This window comes from Pipistrellus kuhlii, unplaced genomic scaffold (genome assembly GCF_014108245.1).
Source record: "Pipistrellus kuhlii isolate mPipKuh1 unplaced genomic scaffold, mPipKuh1.p scaffold_m20_p_11, whole genome shotgun sequence".
In the NCBI taxonomy this organism is placed as follows: domain Eukaryota; kingdom Metazoa; phylum Chordata; class Mammalia; order Chiroptera; family Vespertilionidae; genus Pipistrellus; species Pipistrellus kuhlii.
Window position 1 is genome coordinate 22581957 of NW_023425416.1, and position 20859 is coordinate 22602815.

A 20859-nucleotide genomic window follows, 5' to 3' on the forward strand; every position below is an offset into this window, starting at 1 on the left:
GATAGGGAGCTGCAGTGACATAGTAGGTGTTCATTTAATATCTGTTGAACGAACAACTAAAGCTCCCCATCCCCATGCAAGGCCGACAGGAAGAAACATAATGAAAGTCACTTCTCCTCCTTAGGAATCTATGTTTGTTTGGCCAAAAGGTTTAGTTTGAAAAAAAACACCTCACACTCCGGGTGGTATGTGGGCTGTCAACCCTGACCCTCCCTCTGTAGCTGCTGTGTGACTATGGACAAGCTGTTTCCCTCTCTGAGCCTCAGCTTCCTCCCAGGGAAGCTGGGACCACCTCTGCCCCTGCCTCATTACGGATGCCGAGAGAGAACGGCCCTGAGTGAGCCCTCTGTGCACGGGAGCCAAGTAAATCAGGCGCTGAACAGAGCGTGGCATCCAAGGCCTGAAGCAGGGCGAGAGCTCAGGGTTAACACTTCCCTTTCTTGCGGACAGAGTCCGCGGAGGGGACAGAAGGGATGAGTTTTCCTCTCACTAGTTCTTCCTGGGACTGTCAGAGGCTTGGCCGAGACACTGAGCTGCTGTGTGACCTCGGACAAACCCTTCCTGTCTCTGGGCCTCCCTGTCTCAAACTGGAGCAGGAAAACAGGGCCAGCAAACGTTTGAACAGGCAAGATAATAAATAGTTAAGTCTCTATGGGCCATACGGTCTCTGTGACGACTATTCAACTTTGCCATTGTAGCCCCAGAGCAGCCACGGACAGGAGAAACTGAGTCACGGATTGGTTAGATAATGTGCCTAAGGTGGCAGAGCTGGGTTGTGAATTAAATAAGTGTGCCTCCAGTGCATTGAGGTGCGGTGTGGTGTGCTGGGGGCGGCCACCCAGGGACAGTGACCAAACCTCATACAGAGCCTCGGTCATTAGCCTATTCTGAGGAACCTGCCTGTGTCACTCACTGGAGTGGTCCCAGCCTTTTCTGACTGCCCCTTAAGCACCTGCTGCCATGGCAACTGCCATTAGCACCCTGAGGTTTTACCGACAGGGGTCAGGACCAGGCTGCTTCCTAATTGCCCACGGTTCTCCTTTCTTCTGCAAAGCATGTGTTTTACAGCCCCAATTTAGAGGAAGGAAGAGAAATTCTTCATGGAGGAGAAAGTGCGGATTTCTCACATCAAGTACCACCCATCTCTTGGGACTGGATGGGACGCGGGGCCATCCATAGCATCACTGAAAAACTGTGTTGGTGGGCAGATGCCCTGACTTTATTGTGCAGTGAAGATTATTTTGTGAAACCGGCACCTTACGAAGAATAAAAGTTGTTCCTTACTGTGTTCGCCATGGTGCTTTCTGGCTCAAGAACCTGTCTGTCTGTCCTCTTGCTGTCTATCCCTCTGGAGCAGTGGTTCTCAGCCTTCCTAATGCCGCAGCCCTTTAATATAATACAGTTCCTCATGTTGTGCTGACCCCAACCACAAAATTATTTTTGTTGCTACTTCATAACTGTAATTTTCTTACTGTTATGAATTGTAATGTAAATATCTGTGTTTTCTGATGGTCTTAGGCCAGTGGTCAGCAAACTCATTAGTCAACAGAGCCAAATATCAACAGTACAACGATTGAAATTTCTTTTGAGAGCCAAATTTTTAAAACTTAAACTTCTTCTAACGCCACTATCTTCAAAACAGACTCGCCCAGGCAGGGGTATTCTGTGGAAGAGCCACACTCAAGGGACCAAAGAGCCGCATGTGACTCTTGAGCTGCAGTTTGCCGACCACGGTCTTAGGCGACCCACAGGTTGAGAACCGCTGCTGTAGAGCCTAAGACCATCGGGAAGCTCATATATTTACATTACAATTAATTAACAGTAGCAAAATTACAGTTATGAAGTTGCAACGAAAATAATTTTATGCTTGGGGTCACCACAACATGAGGAACTGTATTAAAGGGTCTTGGCATTAGAAAGGTTGAGAACCACTGCTAAGAGGATATTACTAACACCTACTTAGTAGAAAGTCCTGTGCTGAGAGAGAGAAGGGGACCTGGGTTCAGGCTGTGGGGCGGGGTGGGGGGTAAGGGTAGGAAGATTAACAATGACAGGGAACCAGAGAGACCCAGGCCAGACATCATGCCTGAGTGACAGAGAGGCTATGAAGAAGAGTCAACTAGATGCTGGAGGGAGCATGGGAAAGGGAAAGAGAAGTGGGAGGAAGGGGAGGGTGGAAAGTGGGGGAGGGAAGGAGCGAGGAAGGACACTGTGTCTGTGCCTGGCATTCAAAGTCCCTGTGAAAGGGACAAAGCCAGAGGAGCTGGCCAGATGAGAATCAAGATGGAGGAGCTCCCTCCACTTCCTTCAAGCACTTCCTTCAGTTACAGGAGGAACTACTTCCCTCCTTGTGGAGAGAAGGACACTGAAGCTCAGAGAAGGAACAGGACCTGCCATGGGTTGCACAGCCAGTAAGTCAGAGCTGGCATGAGAATCCAGGCTGTCTGACTCCAAAGCCAGTATTCCTCATCACCATCCTGGATGGCTCCCTTTTTCATTCTGGAGAAGCAAAGCCTTGGGACCCAGGTGTGAGCTGTGCTGGGGCAGAGGGAGCTGATGACTCTATAGCTCTGAGCAGAGGAAGGGCCTGTGTCCTACAGGGTAAGTGTCAAATGGAAGGGTGGAAATTATTACCAAACAAGCTGCTTCTATGGGCCTCATTTAATTCCCCCAAACTGCCCGGTATTTCCACTTTCCCTGTGGGAAATCGAGGCTCAGACATGTGTGTGATCTAAAGGGTTACAGAGGGGCTAAGTATCAGATCTATATCTAACCAGCTCATTGCCACACAGATCTCCAAAATTCAAGGGTATGAACTTCTGCTTAATAGAAGGAGTTTTCAAATATTTAGACTCTAATATGGAACAAAGGATGACATTCCTCACTGGACTCCAAGATCCACAAGAGGGCAGGGGCCATGTCTATATATTCTCACAGATCTTGGCCCACAGAAGGAGATGGATAAGGAGTTGCAGAATTAATGAGTGTCATAATAGGCAATGAGCTCCCTGTCACCAGGGGTATATGCAGAGTTCAACAAACTACCCGGAGAAAGGAACTCAAGCATCTGCGGAGACTTGGCGATCCTTTTGAGAACTCAAACTATCCAGTGAATTATCCACTCTGAACTATCCACTTTCAAAGGCACCTTTCAAAGTTCCTGCTGGGGTTCTAGTCTCTTGCCTGTGGCCAAATTTCTCCCCTGCAACACAGCACAAACCAGCCAGAGTGAGGGATTCTCATGGGAGCGGGTAAGAGACAGCTGGCAGGAAGGACAAAGAGCTGCTTGTAGCTTAGCAGCCACTGAGGTTGATGTTACTACATCCTAGGCCTGGACATTCCCTGGTATGCCAGACCGTAGCTATAAGTCACCAAAAATGTTACATTATATTCTGTCTTGTGCACAGTAGAGAGTGTTGGACTCAGGGTGCAGCTTTGGTTCCCCCAGGGTTCTGCTACCAACTTGCTGAGAGATCTGGCCAAGTCAACTCTTTTCTGGATCTGTTTCCTCATGCATTTGATAAAGCAGTTGGACATTTATTCCTGGTTTTAGAATGTTTAAATTTTGGTACCATCCCATCAAAATCGCTGAAATCATAAATGAGGGATGTGGAGAAAATTTACATAAATAAATAAATTAGAGATGGGTGGTGATTTCCAAGGGTTAAACTCTCAAGCTTTCTGGGAAGCTCAGCACACAGAATAATCCTCATCCTACAGATTTTGCTCTGTTCTAGTCTTCTCCGCTGACTTCCAATTGTCCTTGGATACTAGTCCTAGAAACCCACAGAACTTGAGAGTCCCAGGGCTTGGTTTTGGGGGAAGGGGGGCAGGTACTTACCAGGAACAGGTGACGGGGGCGTCTGTTTTTCCCTGTTACTTTCATCAGTGTCCCTTCCTTCAGAAACTCCTGTGGGGAGAGGAGCAGACATCGGTGGTCAGGCTGATGCCCTTGAGAAGAGTGGGAGGCCCTTGAGTGGGAAATTGAAGTTATGATGCTTCCTGGAAGACCAGAGAGCAGCTCTGGGGGGAATTCCCAGCCTAGGAGAGAGGCTCTGGGCCCTGGCCAAGTAGCTGAGTTGGTTAGAGCATCGTCCTGATACACCAAGGTTGTGGGTTTGATCCCCGGTTAGGGCACATACAAGAATCAACTAATGAATGCATAAATAAGTGGAACAACAAATCAATGTTTCTCTCTCTCACTCTAAAATCAGTAAAATTTTAATTTTTTTTTTTAGAAGAGCGAGATGCTCTGTGTATGCTCTAGCAGCTCTGGAGACAGACCACTTGGCTTTTCAGGAACTTCCACCTTGAATTACACCAAGCCCCAGAGTGGTCCAAACAGTGACTCTCACCCTGGTTTGCTGCCACAAGTCCATCCAGAACAAAGCCATGGAAGGTTTGCTAAAACAGCTGCATGAACAGTTGGTATATCCCCCTTGAAATTCTGGAACATACTAATAGATGCTTAGTAAATATTTACTGATGACCCAGGCCAAAACATTGTGATTTTATAGAATCTCAGACTAGTGATGAAAGCTATGCTAATTTTGAGTAAAATTTGAGCACCATATCTCAATTCTTTGTCTCTTGTCCTTCATCAACTGTAATAGGTGATGAACACATTTTTTACTATCTTTGAGCTGAGTTTTATGTTTTCCATTGGAAGCTTAAAAGTGGATACATTATTCAGCTGGCATGGCTCAGTGGTTGAGCGTTGACATATGAACTAGGAGGTCACGGTTCAATTATCTGTCAGGGTACGTGCCCAGGTTGCAGGCTCGATCCCCAGCAGGGAGTATGTAGTAGGCAGGTGATCAATGATTTTCTCTTATCATTCATTGATGTTTCTACTTCTCTTTCCTTCTCCCTTCCTCTCTGAAATTAATAAAAATAAAAAATTTAGCTGAAACTGGTTTGGCTCAGTGGATAGGGCGTCAGCCTGCAGACTGAAAGGTCCCACGTTAGATTCCAGTCAGGGGCATGTATCTTGGTTGCAGGCACATCCCCAGTGCAGGAGGCAGCTGATTGATGGTTCTCTCTCATTGATGTTTCTAGCTCTCTATCCCTCTCTCTTCCTCTCTGTAAAAAAATCAATAAAATATATTTTTTAAAAATAAAATTTAAAATTTAAAGAAGTTGATAAATTTACCTGCTGAAAAATGTGTTGTTGTTTTTTTTTAAATGCCGTGTTAGGGCTCTTGAGAGTTGGTGTTCCTGATTTCTCAGCAATGATGGACTAACCTAAAAATACTTGGTGTCGCTTCTTCTTAGAGGTGAGGAGAACCACAGGGAACACGGAACCCAAATGGCACTGTTCCTTTAAAGGCCATGAGAGTGGAAAACCCCAGGGGAGGCAGTCCATGGGCCCTGTGAGCTCAGCCCTGCCCTCCCTTCTCCTCGGGTAAACAGCACCTGCAGCCAGGCCTGTCTGGGGCCAGGCCAGCTGAACAATGGGGCTTATCAGAGCCTCGCCCGCCTGCTGCCAGTACGCCCTTGCCCCTGCCCATGGTGGCGGTGGCACTCACCCTTCCTGGCTGGAGGAGATCCCCTTGGCCACGAACGCTGTGCTCGATGTGGACAAGCTTCTGCAGGTTTTCCTGTGGGTGGGACAGGGTGAGGGAGAGACGGTCAGGACCCCTTCAAGGGGTCTTATCGCCTCTGTAAGGGGTGGTATGGCTTCTGCTTCAGAGGAGGAAAATGGAGCCCAGAAGGACCTTGCTCCAAATCTGAACTCCCATCAGGGTCAGGACTGCGGCCTGAGCCTGGGTCTGCAGGATGCTGTGTGTGGACTGCCCATAATCAGGCTAGTCCTTCCGGGCCTGAGGTCTGACACTGTCACCTTTCTGCACACCATGGCGATGGTCTCTTGGCCTTGCTTTGCCATCCAACACGCCATTTGTCTTTGGGCCACTGCACCTACTCTAAGCCTGTGTCTCCCATAAGGCCTAGGGCATCCAGACTTCAGTAACCCAGAGATGACAGACACCCAAGGCCAGTCTGTCTCTCTGGGATTACAGACCAGGGTGTGGCCTCAGAGGAACAGTAACCAAGAAAATTCACCCCTTGGGGAGAAAAAATGGGTCTGTACTCCTTGAAGAAAGGTAGTGTGCCTGCCTGAGAACTCCTATCAGTCCCCCACTGGGTCATCCACAATATATAATGGGACAGCCCTTTTCCCCACTGCACAGCACCCCATAATTCCAGAAGTAACAAGCAGGTGCCCCTTGAACCTAGCACAGGGTCAGGTTCTAAAGTCAACTAATGAGGTAAAAGCTGTGTGCAGAGAAATTGTCCTGAAAAGGCCTTGACACGGTTCATAGTTTTGGGCATAAAATCCTACACATTAGAAATGTTTGATAGTTGTTCCATTTCCACCGATGATGTAGAAGGCTGCAAGAAAACAACGCCCTACCATAACAGTGAGAAAACAAAAACAAAAACAGGCAATCTACGAAACTGTAAACCGTCTTAGGCTTCTTGGAGAGCTGAGGTCACAAGGCAACCAAATGAATGACATTCCAAAGGCAGACAAGCCCCTCCGCAGAGATAGAACCAAGATAGAATCATGGTGCCTTTGGCGACGTGCAGGAGGGAAGAGGTGGTTGGCACACAATAGAAAGCGGCTGAAATGTTAACCGTTTCTTAAAGGGCAAGTGTGGGCTGGTGGGGCAGTTCAGAATAACACAGAGGCCCAGACACGAGAAAGATCTACACGCTCTTTTCCAGAAGTTTCCACCAAGTGCTCACAGGAAGAGTGGGGGAGGGCAGGGGGCCAGGAAGAACAGGCTCCTTGCCCTTGGTGGTAAAACAAATGCTGTCTGTCCCAAGGAGAGGGGGGCATAACTCCTTGGGTCCAGGATGGTACAATAATACAGGGCAGAAACCTCCAAGGCCTGCCACAGGAGCATGGCTGCCATGCAGGGGAGGGGCAGGAATGCTGAGAGCCCGGCCCCCAGGCCCTGCTTAAGACTGAAGCTTGTCCTGAAGAGCCACGGTTTGTGAGCCTAGCACTGAGTAACAGGAAACAGTAGCTACCTCAAGAAGGGGCAAGAGCATGGGGAGAGGCTAAAAGCTGACAAGGCAGCAGGAATATAAGGAAAACTCTGGCATTTTAGGCCCCACAAACAGTACCAGGTAACAACAATCCCCTTCTAGAGGAGAATCAAATCTGTGGGGTGCTGAAGGTGACAATGGTGACAAAAAACCCGAACCCAATTCATTTCCTGGATTGACCCAACTCCTATGGCCCTGTAACAGCATGACAAAGTAATGATAATAATAATAAATAGGCACATCCACTTCTGGGGATAGATATTTCCCTCAGTCTCTACACACAAAATTTGAAATTCAACCAAACACTATAATAAACACACACAAAAAAAGCCAGAAAGAACCCCAACTAATATTCAAGTGGTAAAGCATTCAAATAAAACCATAATGAGAGATGACATACTGTTGGAATCATCAGACAGGGACTACAGAGTAAATATGATTAATATGTTCAAGGAGCTAGTGGAAAAGAAGGACAGCATGCATGAACAGATAGAGAATTTCAGCAGAAATGGAAACTATACAATAGTCAAATGGAAATATTAAAAATGAAAAATATGGTGTCACATATGGAGAATTCCTTTGATGGGTTTAGCAACAAACTGCACACGAGGAATAGAAATCAATGAACTTGGAGTTAGGTAAGCAGAGATTAACCAAACTGAAACACAAAGGGGAAAAAAAAAAGTGCTGGGGGGAAATAAAATAAAAGAGCAACCAACAGAAATTTCCAAAAGAAACGAATGACCACCTGAAATATAATATTGTACGTCAACTGTAAGTGAAAGATAAATTAATTTACAAAATGGAATTAGTGAATCACAACAAATCACAGATCTAGGAAGCACCATAGCTCCTAAAATCACACAAACTTAGATATCATAGTCAAACTTCTAAAAGTCAAATTTAAAGAAAAGATCTTGAAGGCAGCTAGATTAAAGAAACACATTACATAAGAAAGAGAAATACCACCATTACAGCAGATTTCAAATCAGAAACTATGCAGGCCATAGGACAGTGGAGTGGCATTTTAAAAGTACTGAAAGAAAAAGTGGTCAATTCAGATTTCTATATTCAGGAAAAATATCTCTCAAGAATTGGTAAACTGACCAATCAAGTACATGGATGATGAATGATGGGAACTAGATATAAAAGCCTAAACAACCATGTGACTGGTAGCTATGACACGCACTCACCACCAGGGGGCAGATGCTCAATGCACAGGCATGGAACAGACTGATGAATCTCAGAGGGAAGCAGGGATTGGGAAGGGCAGGAAAAGATTAACCAAAGATCTTATATGCATGCTAGAGGTCTGGTGCATGAATTCGTGCACTAGTGGGGTCCCTCAGCCTGGCCATTGCTCTCTTGCAATCCAGGACCCCTTGGGGGATGTCGGAGAGCTGGTTTCAGTCCTATCCCTGTGGGCCAGGCCGAGGGACTTCACCAGTGCATGAATCCATGCACTGGGCCTCTAGTATATAAACTCAAAATGGATTAAGAGACCTAAATATAATATTTTAAACTAGGAAACTTCTAAAATATAAAGACCAGAATAGAAAAACTTTGTAAACTTGAGTGATGCAAAGATTTCTTAGCTATAACATGATCCATAAAAAAATTAAAAAATAATAAAAAATAATAAAGTGGGCTTTTTAAAATTACAATTAAGAACTTCTGATCTTCCAAAGACTCTGCGAAGAGAATGAAAAGACATGCCATAGGTTGGGGGTAAATAACTGTACATCACATATCCAAAAAACGAGTGAAAGAAGCAGACCAAAAAAAAAAAAGAGTACATGTTGAATAATGCTATCTTATAAAATTCTAGAAAATGAAAATTAATCTATTGTGACAAAGAGCAAACCAGTGGCTGCCTGAGAGCTGGGGATAAGGGATGATATAGGGGTACAAGAAAACTCTTTGGGGCCATGGATATGTTCAGCATTTTAATTATGGAGATGGTTTCACAGGTACACACAAACATCAAGTCTTATTTAACTGTACACTTTAAGCCTGTGCTGTGTATAGTACATAAGTTGTACTCCCAGGCAGACCTGGGCATGGAGGAGGGAGTCCTGGGCCTGGACCCCACAGAAGGAGCCTGGAGGCTGGACTTACCCCTTGCTCCATGCTCTCGTTGGCGTGGTCTGTGACTTTGGAGATGAGGGTCAGCGCGCCTGAGGAGGGAAGCAGAGCAGACAGCTGGGCCTTCTGGGGAGGGCCGGTCTAGTTGCCACCATCTTCACCTCTTGCCTGTCTTCTTCCCTCCCCACTCCACCTCCTGAGATCACTGCATTTTCAGGGCCTTGTAAATTTCAGCACCAATTTTTCCCACGGCTGGGTCAGGTCACAGGCCCAACCCTAGCTTTGCCACATAACAGTAATTTGACCATTTGACAGGTCATATGGACAGCCACATAGAATTGAGAGGAAACAGGGACACAGGTGAGTGTTTTAGATGTGGCACTGCCTCCTATCAAGTTTTCGACGTGGCACTGCCCCTTCTCCTCCTGACTGGACCAGAGCCCGTTCTCCATTCTGGAGAATCCCGTCAGAAGCCTTAGAAGCTTCCTGTCACTGCACCCCCAGCTGGTGGGGAGCGGACTATATCCCGGGCCTAGAACTGATGTAGTATCTAGAGTTGGGACAAAACAGAACTGTGATTCCCCCACACACACCCCCACGCCGGGGGTTCATGCTGAACTTACCCTGTGTGTTATCATACTCAGCTGAGTCCGGGGAAAGGTTATTTAAATAGTCTGCAGACAGAACAAGAGCCAGGAGTCAGTTTGCCCAGGTGAGGCAGCCCCTCCTGTCCACAGAAGGGGCTCCTCTCCCTCCAGAAGTGGAAGAAAAGTTTCCAGAGAATGGACAGGGTGGACACCCTTCTTAGCCCTATCACACCACGATACTGCCACAATATCAGGCCTCCAGGTCTGCCACCAGCACCACTGCCACCACGATTAGTCATTCTCTCATGAGCAACTGCTGTGTGCCTGACTTTGTGCCATGCCGTCAGGATAGAGACACAAACAAGGTGAGAGCCTGCCTCTGAGAAGCACATGTCCGGGGGGAGACAGCCGTGACTGTCAACACAGTAGAGTGAGATGTTTTAACACATTCTTATTCACAAAGCCCAACACGGGCTGGCCTCGCTCCAGCTGCCTCTCCGTGTCACTCACTCATTCTGGCAGTGCCGGCTTTCTGCTATTTCTTGCACATGCTAAGCTTCTTCTTACCCCAGGGCCTTTGCACTCTGTGTCCCTTCTACCTCGCACTTCCTTCTTCCAGATCTTCATAAGGCTCATGTCCTCACTTCGCCGAGATCTCTGAAATGCCTCCGCCTCAGAGTGATCTTTCCTGAGTGCTGTGTCTCATCAGAGCGCTGTTCACCTGCTTTATCTTCCTTCAGCACTCTTATCACCAACATATAATAATATTTTTATTTCCTTATTTGTTTGTTAGAGGACAAGCTCCACAGTGTTATAAAGTTTGGCTGTTTAATTCACTGCTATATCTCTAGCATAGAGATAACAGGGCCTGGGGCACAGGGGATGCCCAATCAATATGTGTTGAATTAGATGAATGAATTCTGTCTCCTGGCTCTAATGTAGTTTTCTTACGGCCTTGGTCACTACGTGGATGTACATGCGTATCACTAGGTATGTGTCTATCTCCCCCATTGGAATGCCGGTTCCTCAGGCTAAGGGGTCTTTGTCCACTTACAAGGCAATCGAGTACATGGGTCTGGAGCTCTGGGCAGAGGTGTGTGTGTTTCTGGCAGGTGGAGGGAGCAAAGGGGATGACATTTCCTGGGAAGAATTTGTAGAGAGGAAAAGAGGACTGAGGACTGACTTCCAAGAGACACAGTGGAAGTCATGTATGGGACAGTGGAAGAAGCAAGGTTGCTATCAGAGATGACGGAGCAGTCAGAGAGAGGCCAGGGAGAGAGGGAGTCACAGAGGTCCCAGGGTGGATGGGCTGGAGCAGGAGGTGGTCAGTGACAAAGCCACAGAGAGGGCCGGAAGGTCCGGGTGGGAAATGCCACGGATTCAGCCACAAGGGGCACTTTCCTGGTAAGAGCCGCTTCAGGAAAGCAGCCACCCACTAAGACTGGGAGGAAATGAAGAATGTGGGAACGTGTGTGTTTGTGTTTAGGATGGGTGAGGTTGGAGGAAGACACAGGAGGTGGCCCCTGCAGTGCGGCTCCCAAGATGGCAGCAGAGGGCCCAAAGCTCAGCTGGAGAGAAGGTGGTGGCAGGGTCTGGTCCCTCTGGAGAGGCAGGAGGCAGGAACTGAGAGCGGTCCTTCCCCCCCCCCCCCCCACTCCTCCTAGGAGGTTACCATCACACATCTTGCCATCATCACCCCACCCCCCTCCTCAAGGGCCCTCCCTCCCCACAGTCTCAGTGCGCCTTGCCTCCCATGGGGCCCACCTGTGAGGAGCACTTGGTACTGGAAGAGGCGCTGAACCACCCGCAGCAGCCTGTGTTTCACGTTCTGGCCGCCTCCTTGCTGACTCTGCTGTTCCCAAGAGACAGGGAGGACAAAATTCCATCAGGGACCCTGGCCTTCAGGAACTGGGCTCCTGAATCCCCACCTGCACTGTCCTAGCCACACCTCTTCCTGGCCAAACTGAGCTTCCACCATCTCCAAACCAGTTCCCCCTCCTCCAGGAAGCCCTCCCAGAGGAGCACCACCTGCTGTGACAATTCAGTCTGTGCTATACTCAGCCATATGGCTCTTGCAGTCCCAGCTGTGCACCTAATGTTAGTAATAGCAGAAAGCACTGCGTTTTTCTGCCCAGTAACTGGATCCCCAGCTGGTGGCCATTTTTTTTTTTTGTCACTCAAATGGCTGGGCCTCCACCTTACTTTGTACTTTTCTGCTGGGACCAAGAAGAAAGGGCCCCTGAAACTCTCGCTGTGGCTGGGGCTCACTGAGTGGTCACTGATTGTCCTAACAGGGGATCTTCTGGGTCCTTCTTCTTGCTGGGTCACCCTCTCCACCCCTCTGTCCCCCAGCTGCAGACTGACCTAGAGGCCCCACCGATTTGCTTTTAGCCATACCCACCCAGCTCCACCCCCGTCTCCTTACAGCAGGTTCTCGGAGGACCAAGGCACCCACCTCAAATTCACGGACAGCAGCTGCCAGCCGGGGAGAATGGAGGCAGTTCTCAGCGAGCAGACTTAGATACCTGTCAAACTGCAGGATGTGAGCGGCGTGGTGGTCAAACTCCTGTTCCCGGGCCAGGAAGACATCGGCCACCTTCTGTTGGCCCTCCCTGCAGCCGGGAAGGGGACAGGAGAGCGAGAACTCAGCCTTGTGACCAGCACAGTGCTGGACGTGGGAGCTGGAGTCACGTCCCTGGTTGAAGACCCCAGCTTGACCCTCCCACACTTGTTTTACTTTAGGCACATGACCACACACCTCTGTGTCTCGACTTCCACATCTGTCAAATGGAGACACCGTTTCATGTGGTGGGGTTCCTAACCCCCCCAAACCCCCTAGAGCGACAGAAGTTGGGGCGGGAGTCCGGGGACTGCTCACCAGTGCAGCAGCCTCTCTCCCAGCTCCTCCAGGATCCCCTGATGAAGGTTGAGGATGGCTGGGAGTTCGCTCAGGCCACGCCTCAGCTCCTCCCTGGCCAATGTGTCCTTGCCCTCTTGGTCCATTTCATCCAAGGCCCTCACAACAGCTCCGTGGAAATCCTGAAACCCCAAAGGCCTGTTACCCATGGGTCGACAGGACTGAGAGCCCATCCACCCTGGCAGTTCCCTTGCAGCTTTGGAGCCCTGGCCTGCAGACAGACAGCTAGGACCTTACTAGAAAACCGGTGTCTCAGACCCCAGCATCCTCACCTGTGACACAGGGCTGACAACACACCTGTGGCCACAGGTAACCAATGCCTAACGGGCACCCGGTGCAGCTCGTAGCACAGAATCGGGCTTGAAGCAGGTTCATCCCACCCCCGCCCTTGTGGGAACTTGGGGGCACGCTCTTCTTTTACAAGATGTGTGAGAGGTTGGGTAGTTCCTTTCTGAGGAAATATGAAGCCTTTCTTAACAATGAGCAGTCTCTGAAGAGGTTCATGCACTGTGTCATTTCAAAACTAAGTAAGACGTCACAGGCATCCACTCCATGCATGTCAAACAGTCACTAAACACGACGCAGATAGTGACCATGTTCATGTCCTGGCGCTAAGAAACCAAGAAGGGACACAAAGCTGTCTTCTCAGCCGAACAGGGTTGTGCAAAAAATGAACAAAGGAAAAAGCTAGAAGGAAATGGAGTGAAATGAAAACAGTGGCTGTTGCTGTTGTCAGGAGTATGGAATTAGGAATAATTTTCTTCTTCTTCTTGTGTCTGTTTTCTAACATTTCTGTACCACAATTAATTACTTTAAATATCAAACTAAATTTAATAAACGTTCAAATGATAAAGAATAAAAAACTTTCTCACAACAAAAATATATTATCTTTAAATACAACTGCTTTTGCATGAGTCTCAGGTCTGTAGTTTTTAATACACGAGATATCCTGAAATGAACTTGAATTATGGAGCAATGCATATTGGGAAAATCTCAGTATTAAGGGTCATGGGGTCTAGCCTAAATCAGGAAGGTCAAATCTCTTTTACAACGTTCAGGTCACTCTGCCTCTTTTAACTGCCTCCCTGACAAGGGAGCTCATTACTGAGCAAGACAGTAAATTCCATTGCTGAACAGTCTTTATGGCTAGAACGGCCTCTATGTAGAGATCTAAAAGGGGAAAGTGCCTGAGAGGATGGGCAGCCTTTCCTCCAAGAAGTCTTTCCAGTCTTCTCCCGCACAGAAAAGGCGTGCAGGAGAGGGGGAGATCCAGTGGTGACAGGAGAGGGCTAGGAAAAAGGGCAGAAGGTGGGGTTGGTGCAGAGAGAGAGAAAGGTGGACAGAGATAAAGAAAAAAATGAGAAGAGAGTGAGAGTAGGAGAGCGAGGGAGGGACTGACAGGGAATGAGCCCGGGAACATGAAAGGCAGGAGATCCATGCCCCTCCATTGTCTATAAAGAGGCTGCCTGTGCTGTCGTACAGGATAGCAGATGTGGAGGTTACAGAGGTCTCACTTCCTGAACACCTCATCCTGTCCTGCGCTGACCTCCTGCGGCAGCAACCTGCTCTGCCAGGAATCGAGGGAGGGCAAGGGGAGGGCGGCCCACCCCAGCTTATAGGCCCAAGGAGGGAGGATGAACTAGCTCCCGCTGAGGCTGGCCCTCACCGGCCCCAGGCTGGTAAAACTCGAGGGTCTGGGGAAACCTCTAGCCCATCAAGAAGGTCAGAAACGTTTGGGGCTGAGTCTTTTCATTAATAAATCCTCTGGGCTGAAGGCATGTGTGTCCTTATGTGGCAGCCACGTGCCTGAACTATAATTAGAAACAAATCTCATTGTATCTGAGCAGCCATAGCCCTCCCCGAAAGCACGTTTCAGAAGGCAGAGAGAGTGTGAATTACAAGAGGGCGGCGACGTAGGGAGGGCGGTTAGTGATCTGGTTTTTAGTTCTTGTTTCTGCCCACAGAGGGCTCTAGGACTCGGGATCATTCTGAACCTGCAGGGGAGGTTTCTCTGTTGACCTGGGAGCAAGGGGGCCCTCCCGTTCTTTCCTTGTGAGTCTCCGTGTTTAGGACCCAGCCTCCAGCCCAGCGGAGTCTTCTCAGCCCTGGCATCCCCCGAGGAGGACAATAACCCCTCTTGCTTGGGCAACTGATTGACAGACGACTTTCGACATATTCTCTCATTGGCCGGGTTCAAGCCCAACTGTAGCACAGGAGTAACTAAATGACTGTGTGCAAACTGCAACCTGTCCGAGCCTCTGTTTCCTCACCTGTAAAATGGGGATGACCGTATATTGATAGCATGAGGCTGCTGGGTGTCCATCCTGATGTTTGAAACTGTAAAGCGCTGTCCTGAAGGCAGTTATGATTACATTTTAGACATGACATTTTCAGAGCAGGGCCGTATTTGTTTTGTTTTCGGCTGTTTATCAAGTCCGGCGGAGTGTATGTGTCAGGGAAGGAGTGATTTAATGCTTGCTAATGGATGGGCTGCCGGGCCCTTATTTAACAGAAAAGGAGAGTGAGTCACGGGGAAGCCGAGACCAGAATCCGATCATCCTGATGCCCAGGCCCTCCTTGCGCACCACAGACAGGGGGTGGGCAGGGAGCCGGAGAGAAGGACAAGCAAAGACAGGACTGACGGCTGCATTTGCATCATACTCCAGGGAGTTCCGATATTAACTGCGCTGCAAGCTGGTTTCTTGTCTGTAATTAATTCTCACTAAATTGACTCAGCCCCAACGGGCAGGATGGCCATCATCAACGTGACTCACTTAAAAAACTGGAGCGTAATCAGAACCGCCACATACATCCGTTCTTAAAACTCATGCATCAGCTGGAAGCGGTGAGGGCCAGCCACACCATCCATCACTCCCTGAAAAGGTCCTGCTCCCTCACTGACCGGCCATCGCACCTGGGGGCCTGGCATCCCCCTCACAGGCTGGAGGGGGGGAGAAGATACCCGGCCCCGGCCCCCGGCCCCTTACTCATTCCACAAACACATGGAACGCCTGCTCGGCATCAAGCCTTGGGAGGGAGTGGGAGCAGGAGAGATGCAGTTCTGCCCTCAAAGAGTTTGTAATCGGGGGGGAAAAGAAATGAGCAAAGAGAGCATTTCAACACAGGGGTAGATGTGCTGTGGTGGGGAAAAGCAAGGGGCCATGGCAGTCCATACTGGCTTCTCCTAGCTCTGGGAAGGCTTGCCAGGGAGGGAACACCTACACCGGGAAAGAGGGGGCGTGCTCCAGGTAGAGGGGACAGCAGTGTGCAAAGGCCCTGAAGTGGAGGGGGAACTGAGGAGCTGGGTGCGGTTTGGGTGCAATGTGTGTGGGTATGTGCACCCTTGAAAGACGTGCATGGGACTGGAACATGCTGGTGCTGGAAGGTCAGGCAGGGGTCCCATCCTACATGGCCCTGAAAACTTTTCAAGGAACTTGCTTTTCATCCGAGGGTGATGGGGAAGTATTGAACAGAGCTGAGCAGGGGAGCAATGTGATCGACCAGATGCTTAGAAAGTCCACTTTGTTGAGAGAAACTGGTGGGTGGCCAGAATGGGAGCGAGACCAGTGAGGTGGCCGTTCTAGGAGAGCAGGAGAGAGTTCAAGACTCAAAACTGGGCCAGAGTCTGGCTAAGGAGACAGAGAGAGTGGATGGACTAGAGACAATAAGGAGGAAGAACGGACTGGCCCTAATGCCTGCAGGGTCCAATCCAAACCCCTCCAGAACCCGAGGCCCCTCTGAACCAGTCCCCCCTCTCACCAGACTGGCTTCCCCAGCTCTTTGCGGAGTCCTTTCAGGGCTTTAGAAAACACAAACGAATCCTTGTCTGCCTAGATAGTTGCCTAGGTATGACCCTGGGCAAGTCCCTTCATCTCCATGAACCTTCACTTCCCCCTTCATGAAATGGGAGTACAAATACCTTCTTCCCAGGGTGTGTGCAGACTGCCTTCTGTCGTGTTTTAGGATGACTTCCTCCTGTGCCCTCCTTCTCCTTAGAATGGCTATTATTTGTCTCTGTATCCCTAGAACCTAGCCCAGGAAGGTGCTCAACAACAGCTGGCATTTACTGAGGACACATGTCATGGGAGCCACTGCATGCTCAACACTGTGCATTCACTTTCTCATTCCATCCTCACAAGAAGCCTGTCGCTTTGGCATTGTTATTAATTCCGTTTTTACCAATAAGGGAATGATGTTCAGAGAAATTAAGTAACTTACCCAATGCCACCAAGATAGCAAGATCAGGCCCAAAACAGCCTGACTCCAAAACCCTAGCTCTTTCCATTGCCCCACGCCGATTCTTCCTTCCATTGGTGGCCCAGACAGGACTCTCGGGAACAACGGGCCTGCTTGCAGTAGAAGAGGGGAACTCACATTCAGGGGCCTTGTTCCCTGAATACCTTCCCCTTCTCCAAACCCACCATTGAGTGTTCTGGGTGACACAGCATCCCTGTTCTCTGGGCTGAACAGTTAGTGGGTAGACACAACATCCTTGGAAGTGGTTAAACCAAGGCCAAAAGTCAAGTGGATTCACTGGGATCCCATTTGGCCAAACAGACATCAACATCAACCATGACCCCCTATGTCACAAACGCCTTGGCAAGCCAAGAGCTGCACAGGGGACACAACTTCACTTGGCCAGGTCAATCCCTGAAGGGTACTTTGAAACCCTGAAAATAATTCCCTGGGGGCGTACACAGCCTTCTTAAAATGTAAAAGGTGTTGCTCAGTGGTTGGAGTGTCCTCCTGCACACTGAGGGGTTGCGGGTTTGATTACCGGTCGGGAGCATGTGCCTATGTTGCAGGTTTGATCTCTGGCCTGAGTCAGTGAGCATGGAAGTGGGTCTCTTTCACATTGATGCTCTTCTCTCTCTCTCTCTCTCTCTCTCTCTCTCTCTCTCTCTCTCTCTCTCTCTCTCTCTCTCTCTCTCTCTCTCTCTCTCTCTCTGTCTCCATCTCTTTTTCTCTTTACCCTCTCTCCCTCCAGTCCTCTCTCCCTTCCTCCCTTCCACTCTCTCTAGAAAGCACGGGACAAAGTACTGACCAAAAAAAAAATATATGTCTACAAATAGTACTATCTATACAAAAAAATATGTAATTTGGACTTCATGTTAAAAGATGAATATGGAAAAGGGAAATTTGATTGTTCAATGTACTACTCCTACTCTTGTTACTTTTCTATAAGGCAAAAAAATAAAATGCTCAGGAATAAATTTAACAAAGAAGCATAGAATCTGTGCTCTGAAAACAACAAAACATTATTGAAAGAAATTAAAGACCTAAGTAAATAGAAAGATGTCCCATATTCACAACTTAATATTGTTAGGTCAACACTCTCCAGCTTGATATACAGACTTGTCTCAACCTCTATCAAAATCCTGAATGCCTTTTTAACAGAAATTGACAAGTTGATCCTAAAATTCTTATGGGTGTGCAAGAGACCCAGAAGAGCCAAAACAAGTTTGACAAAGAACCAAGTTAGAGTGCTCGCACTTTCTGATTTCAAAGCTTGCTATAAGGCTACAGGAATTAAGACTGTGTGGTCTTGGCACGAGGATAGACATATAGATCAATGGAATATAATTGAGAATCCAGAAATAAACCTTCACATTATGACCAAGTGATTATCAGTAAGGATGCCAAAAAGCATGCAATATGGAAAAAAATCATCTTTTTAACAAATGGTGCTGAGCTATTTGGATATTCACATGCAAAACAATCAACTTGGACTCCTTCTTATACAAAAACAAACTCAAAATCAAAGACTTAAATGGAAGAGCTAAAACTCCCTCTCCCAGGGGTACTGGGTGCTTCGTCCTCTTAGAAAAAAATGTAAGAGTAAATGTTGGTGATTTGGGGCTAAGCGAAGCTTTCTTAGATATAATAACAAAGCACAAGCAACAAAAGAAAAATAGAGAAATTAATCTTCAGAGAAATTAAAAATTAAAAATTTTTGTGCTTCAAAAGACACCATCAAGAAAGTGAAGAGGAGGAAATGAAGAGGAGGAAATATTTGCAAATCATATACCTGACAAGTGACTTCCATACAGAATTATAATAAAAAGACAACCCATTAAACATGGGCAAAGGATTTGAAGGTGCATTTCTCCAAAGAAAGTATACAAATGACCAAGAAGCACATGAAAAGATGCCCAACATCATTAGTCATTAGGAAAATTTAAAATCAAAATCATAATGAGATACCACTTCACACCCACAAGAATGGCTCTAACAACAACAACAAAAAAGACATACATATAAAAACAAGCACCGAAAGGAAATGGAGAAATTAGAATCTCGATGGTGGGAATGTAAATGGTGCAGCCACTTGGGAAACAGTCTGGCAATTCCTCAAAAGGTTAAAAAGTTACCATGTGATCCATCAATTGCACTCTGAGGTATGTACCCAAGGGAATGATAAGCAAATATTCATACAAGAATTTGTACATAAATGTTCATAGCAGCATTCTCATAATAATAAAAAGTGGAAAGAACCCAAATGTTTATCCAGTGAAGGACAGATAAACAAAATGTGGTCTAGCCACACAAGGGAATATTACTCAGCTATGAAAAGGAATGAAGTACTGATAGATGCTACCTACAACATAGATGAACCTTAAAAACATTATGCTAGGTAAAAGAAGCCAAAGACAAAAGACTGCAAATTATATAATTCCATTTATATGAAATACCCAGAATAGGCCAATCTAATAGAGATAGAACAAGACTGGTAGATGCATAGGGCTTGGGGTGGGGGGTGATGGAGAGTGCTCCCTCAGGTGTATGGGATTCTTTTGGGGCTGATGAGAATTATTGTGGTGATAATTGGACAACTCTGAGTATACTGAAAACCATTGAATTTTATACTTTCAATGGCTGAACTGGATGATATGAAGTTTATATCTCAATTAAGCGGTTAAAAAATTGAACAGGGAAGGCACAGACTGGGAGAATGTTCACAATACACATGTCTGAAAATGAGCTTGTGTCCAGGATATGTAAAGAACTCCTACAAATCAATAAGAAAAAGACAGACAACCCAACTTAAAAAGAAGCAAAAGACACTTTTCAGATGAGGATTTCCAAATGGCTAATAAACAGAAGGAAAAATATTCAATTTCATTAATCTTCAGGGAAATGACAGTTAAAACTAACGTGAGAAACCACTTCACGAGCACCAGAATGGCCGTGACTAACAGGACTGGCAATCCCAGCAGGCTGGGAAGCCTGAGGAATAGGTTGTACCCCACACATCAGGGTGGGGTATATATTTCTTCAACCTTTTTGTAAACTTTGGCAGTTTATAATAAAGCCAAATCTATGGCCTGTCAATTCCCATCCAAGGTAAAATACTGAGAAGACATGAGTGTAAATGTTCCTTAAAAGATTTGACAGCTTTATACAGGCATACCTGTGCTTTGCTTTAATACACTTTTACAGATGTAGCTTTTTTGTGTGTGTGGGTTTGTTTTTTTTTTTTTCAAACGGAAGGCAAAACCCTCAACCAGCAAAGATTACGACTCACTTTTACTGCAATAGTTAAGAAACTGAACCAGCAATATCTGAGACCTGCCTGTAATAGCCCAGACTAGAAACAACCCAAATAAATAATCATTAACAGGAGGACAAATATACCAACTACAGTATATCCATATAAAAGAATATTGATATATACTGATATATACATATATATATATATATATGAATGAAAATATGTATAAATCTCACACATTGAGTTAAGCTAAAGACACCAGACACAAAAGAATACATAATTCATTATTCCATTCATATGAGTTTCAAGAACAGACTATCTATCCCAAAGGAATGTGATGGAAGGCAGAATAGTGGTAACCTCTGGGGAGTGACTGATGGAGGAGGGGCATGAGAGGCATCTTCTGGATGATGGAAATGTTCCATCAGGATGGTGGTTACAAATGCACACATATGCACACGGTTATTAAAAATGGGATCCCTCTCTTTAAGATTTGTTCATTCAACTGTATGTAAAACTTTTTTAAAAATATATATTTTATTGACTTTTTACGGAGAGAAAGGGAGAGGGATAGAGTGTTAGAAACATCAATGAGAGAGAAACACTGTTCAGCTGCCTCCTGCACACCCCCTATTGGGGATGTGCCCGCAACCAAGGTACATGCCCTTGACCAGAATTGAACCTGAGACCTTTCAATCCACAGGCTGATGCTCTATCCACTG

The 20859-nt window shown here is 47.0% G+C and overlaps 1 protein-coding gene across 4 annotated transcripts in view; it reads right to left on the reverse strand.

Annotated features, from left to right (window-relative positions):
- The window catches only part of FGD5 (FYVE, RhoGEF and PH domain containing 5), a 112761-nt gene that overhangs the window by 18542 nt on the left and 73360 nt on the right, over positions 1–20859 (reverse strand). For all 4 annotated transcript variants that reach the window (XM_036431204.2, XM_045579211.1, XM_036431203.2 and 1 more), the window contains exons 6-12: positions 12607–12767; positions 12184–12340; positions 11493–11580; positions 9765–9815; positions 9175–9233; positions 5529–5600; positions 3842–3910 (exon numbers count right to left, since the gene is read on the reverse strand). In XM_036431204.2, coding sequence (XP_036287097.1) covers positions 3842–3910; positions 5529–5600; positions 9175–9233; positions 9765–9815; positions 11493–11580; positions 12184–12340; positions 12607–12767 — 657 coding nt within the window. The remainder of the gene's footprint in view (positions 1–3841; positions 3911–5528; positions 5601–9174; positions 9234–9764; positions 9816–11492; positions 11581–12183; positions 12341–12606; positions 12768–20859) is intronic.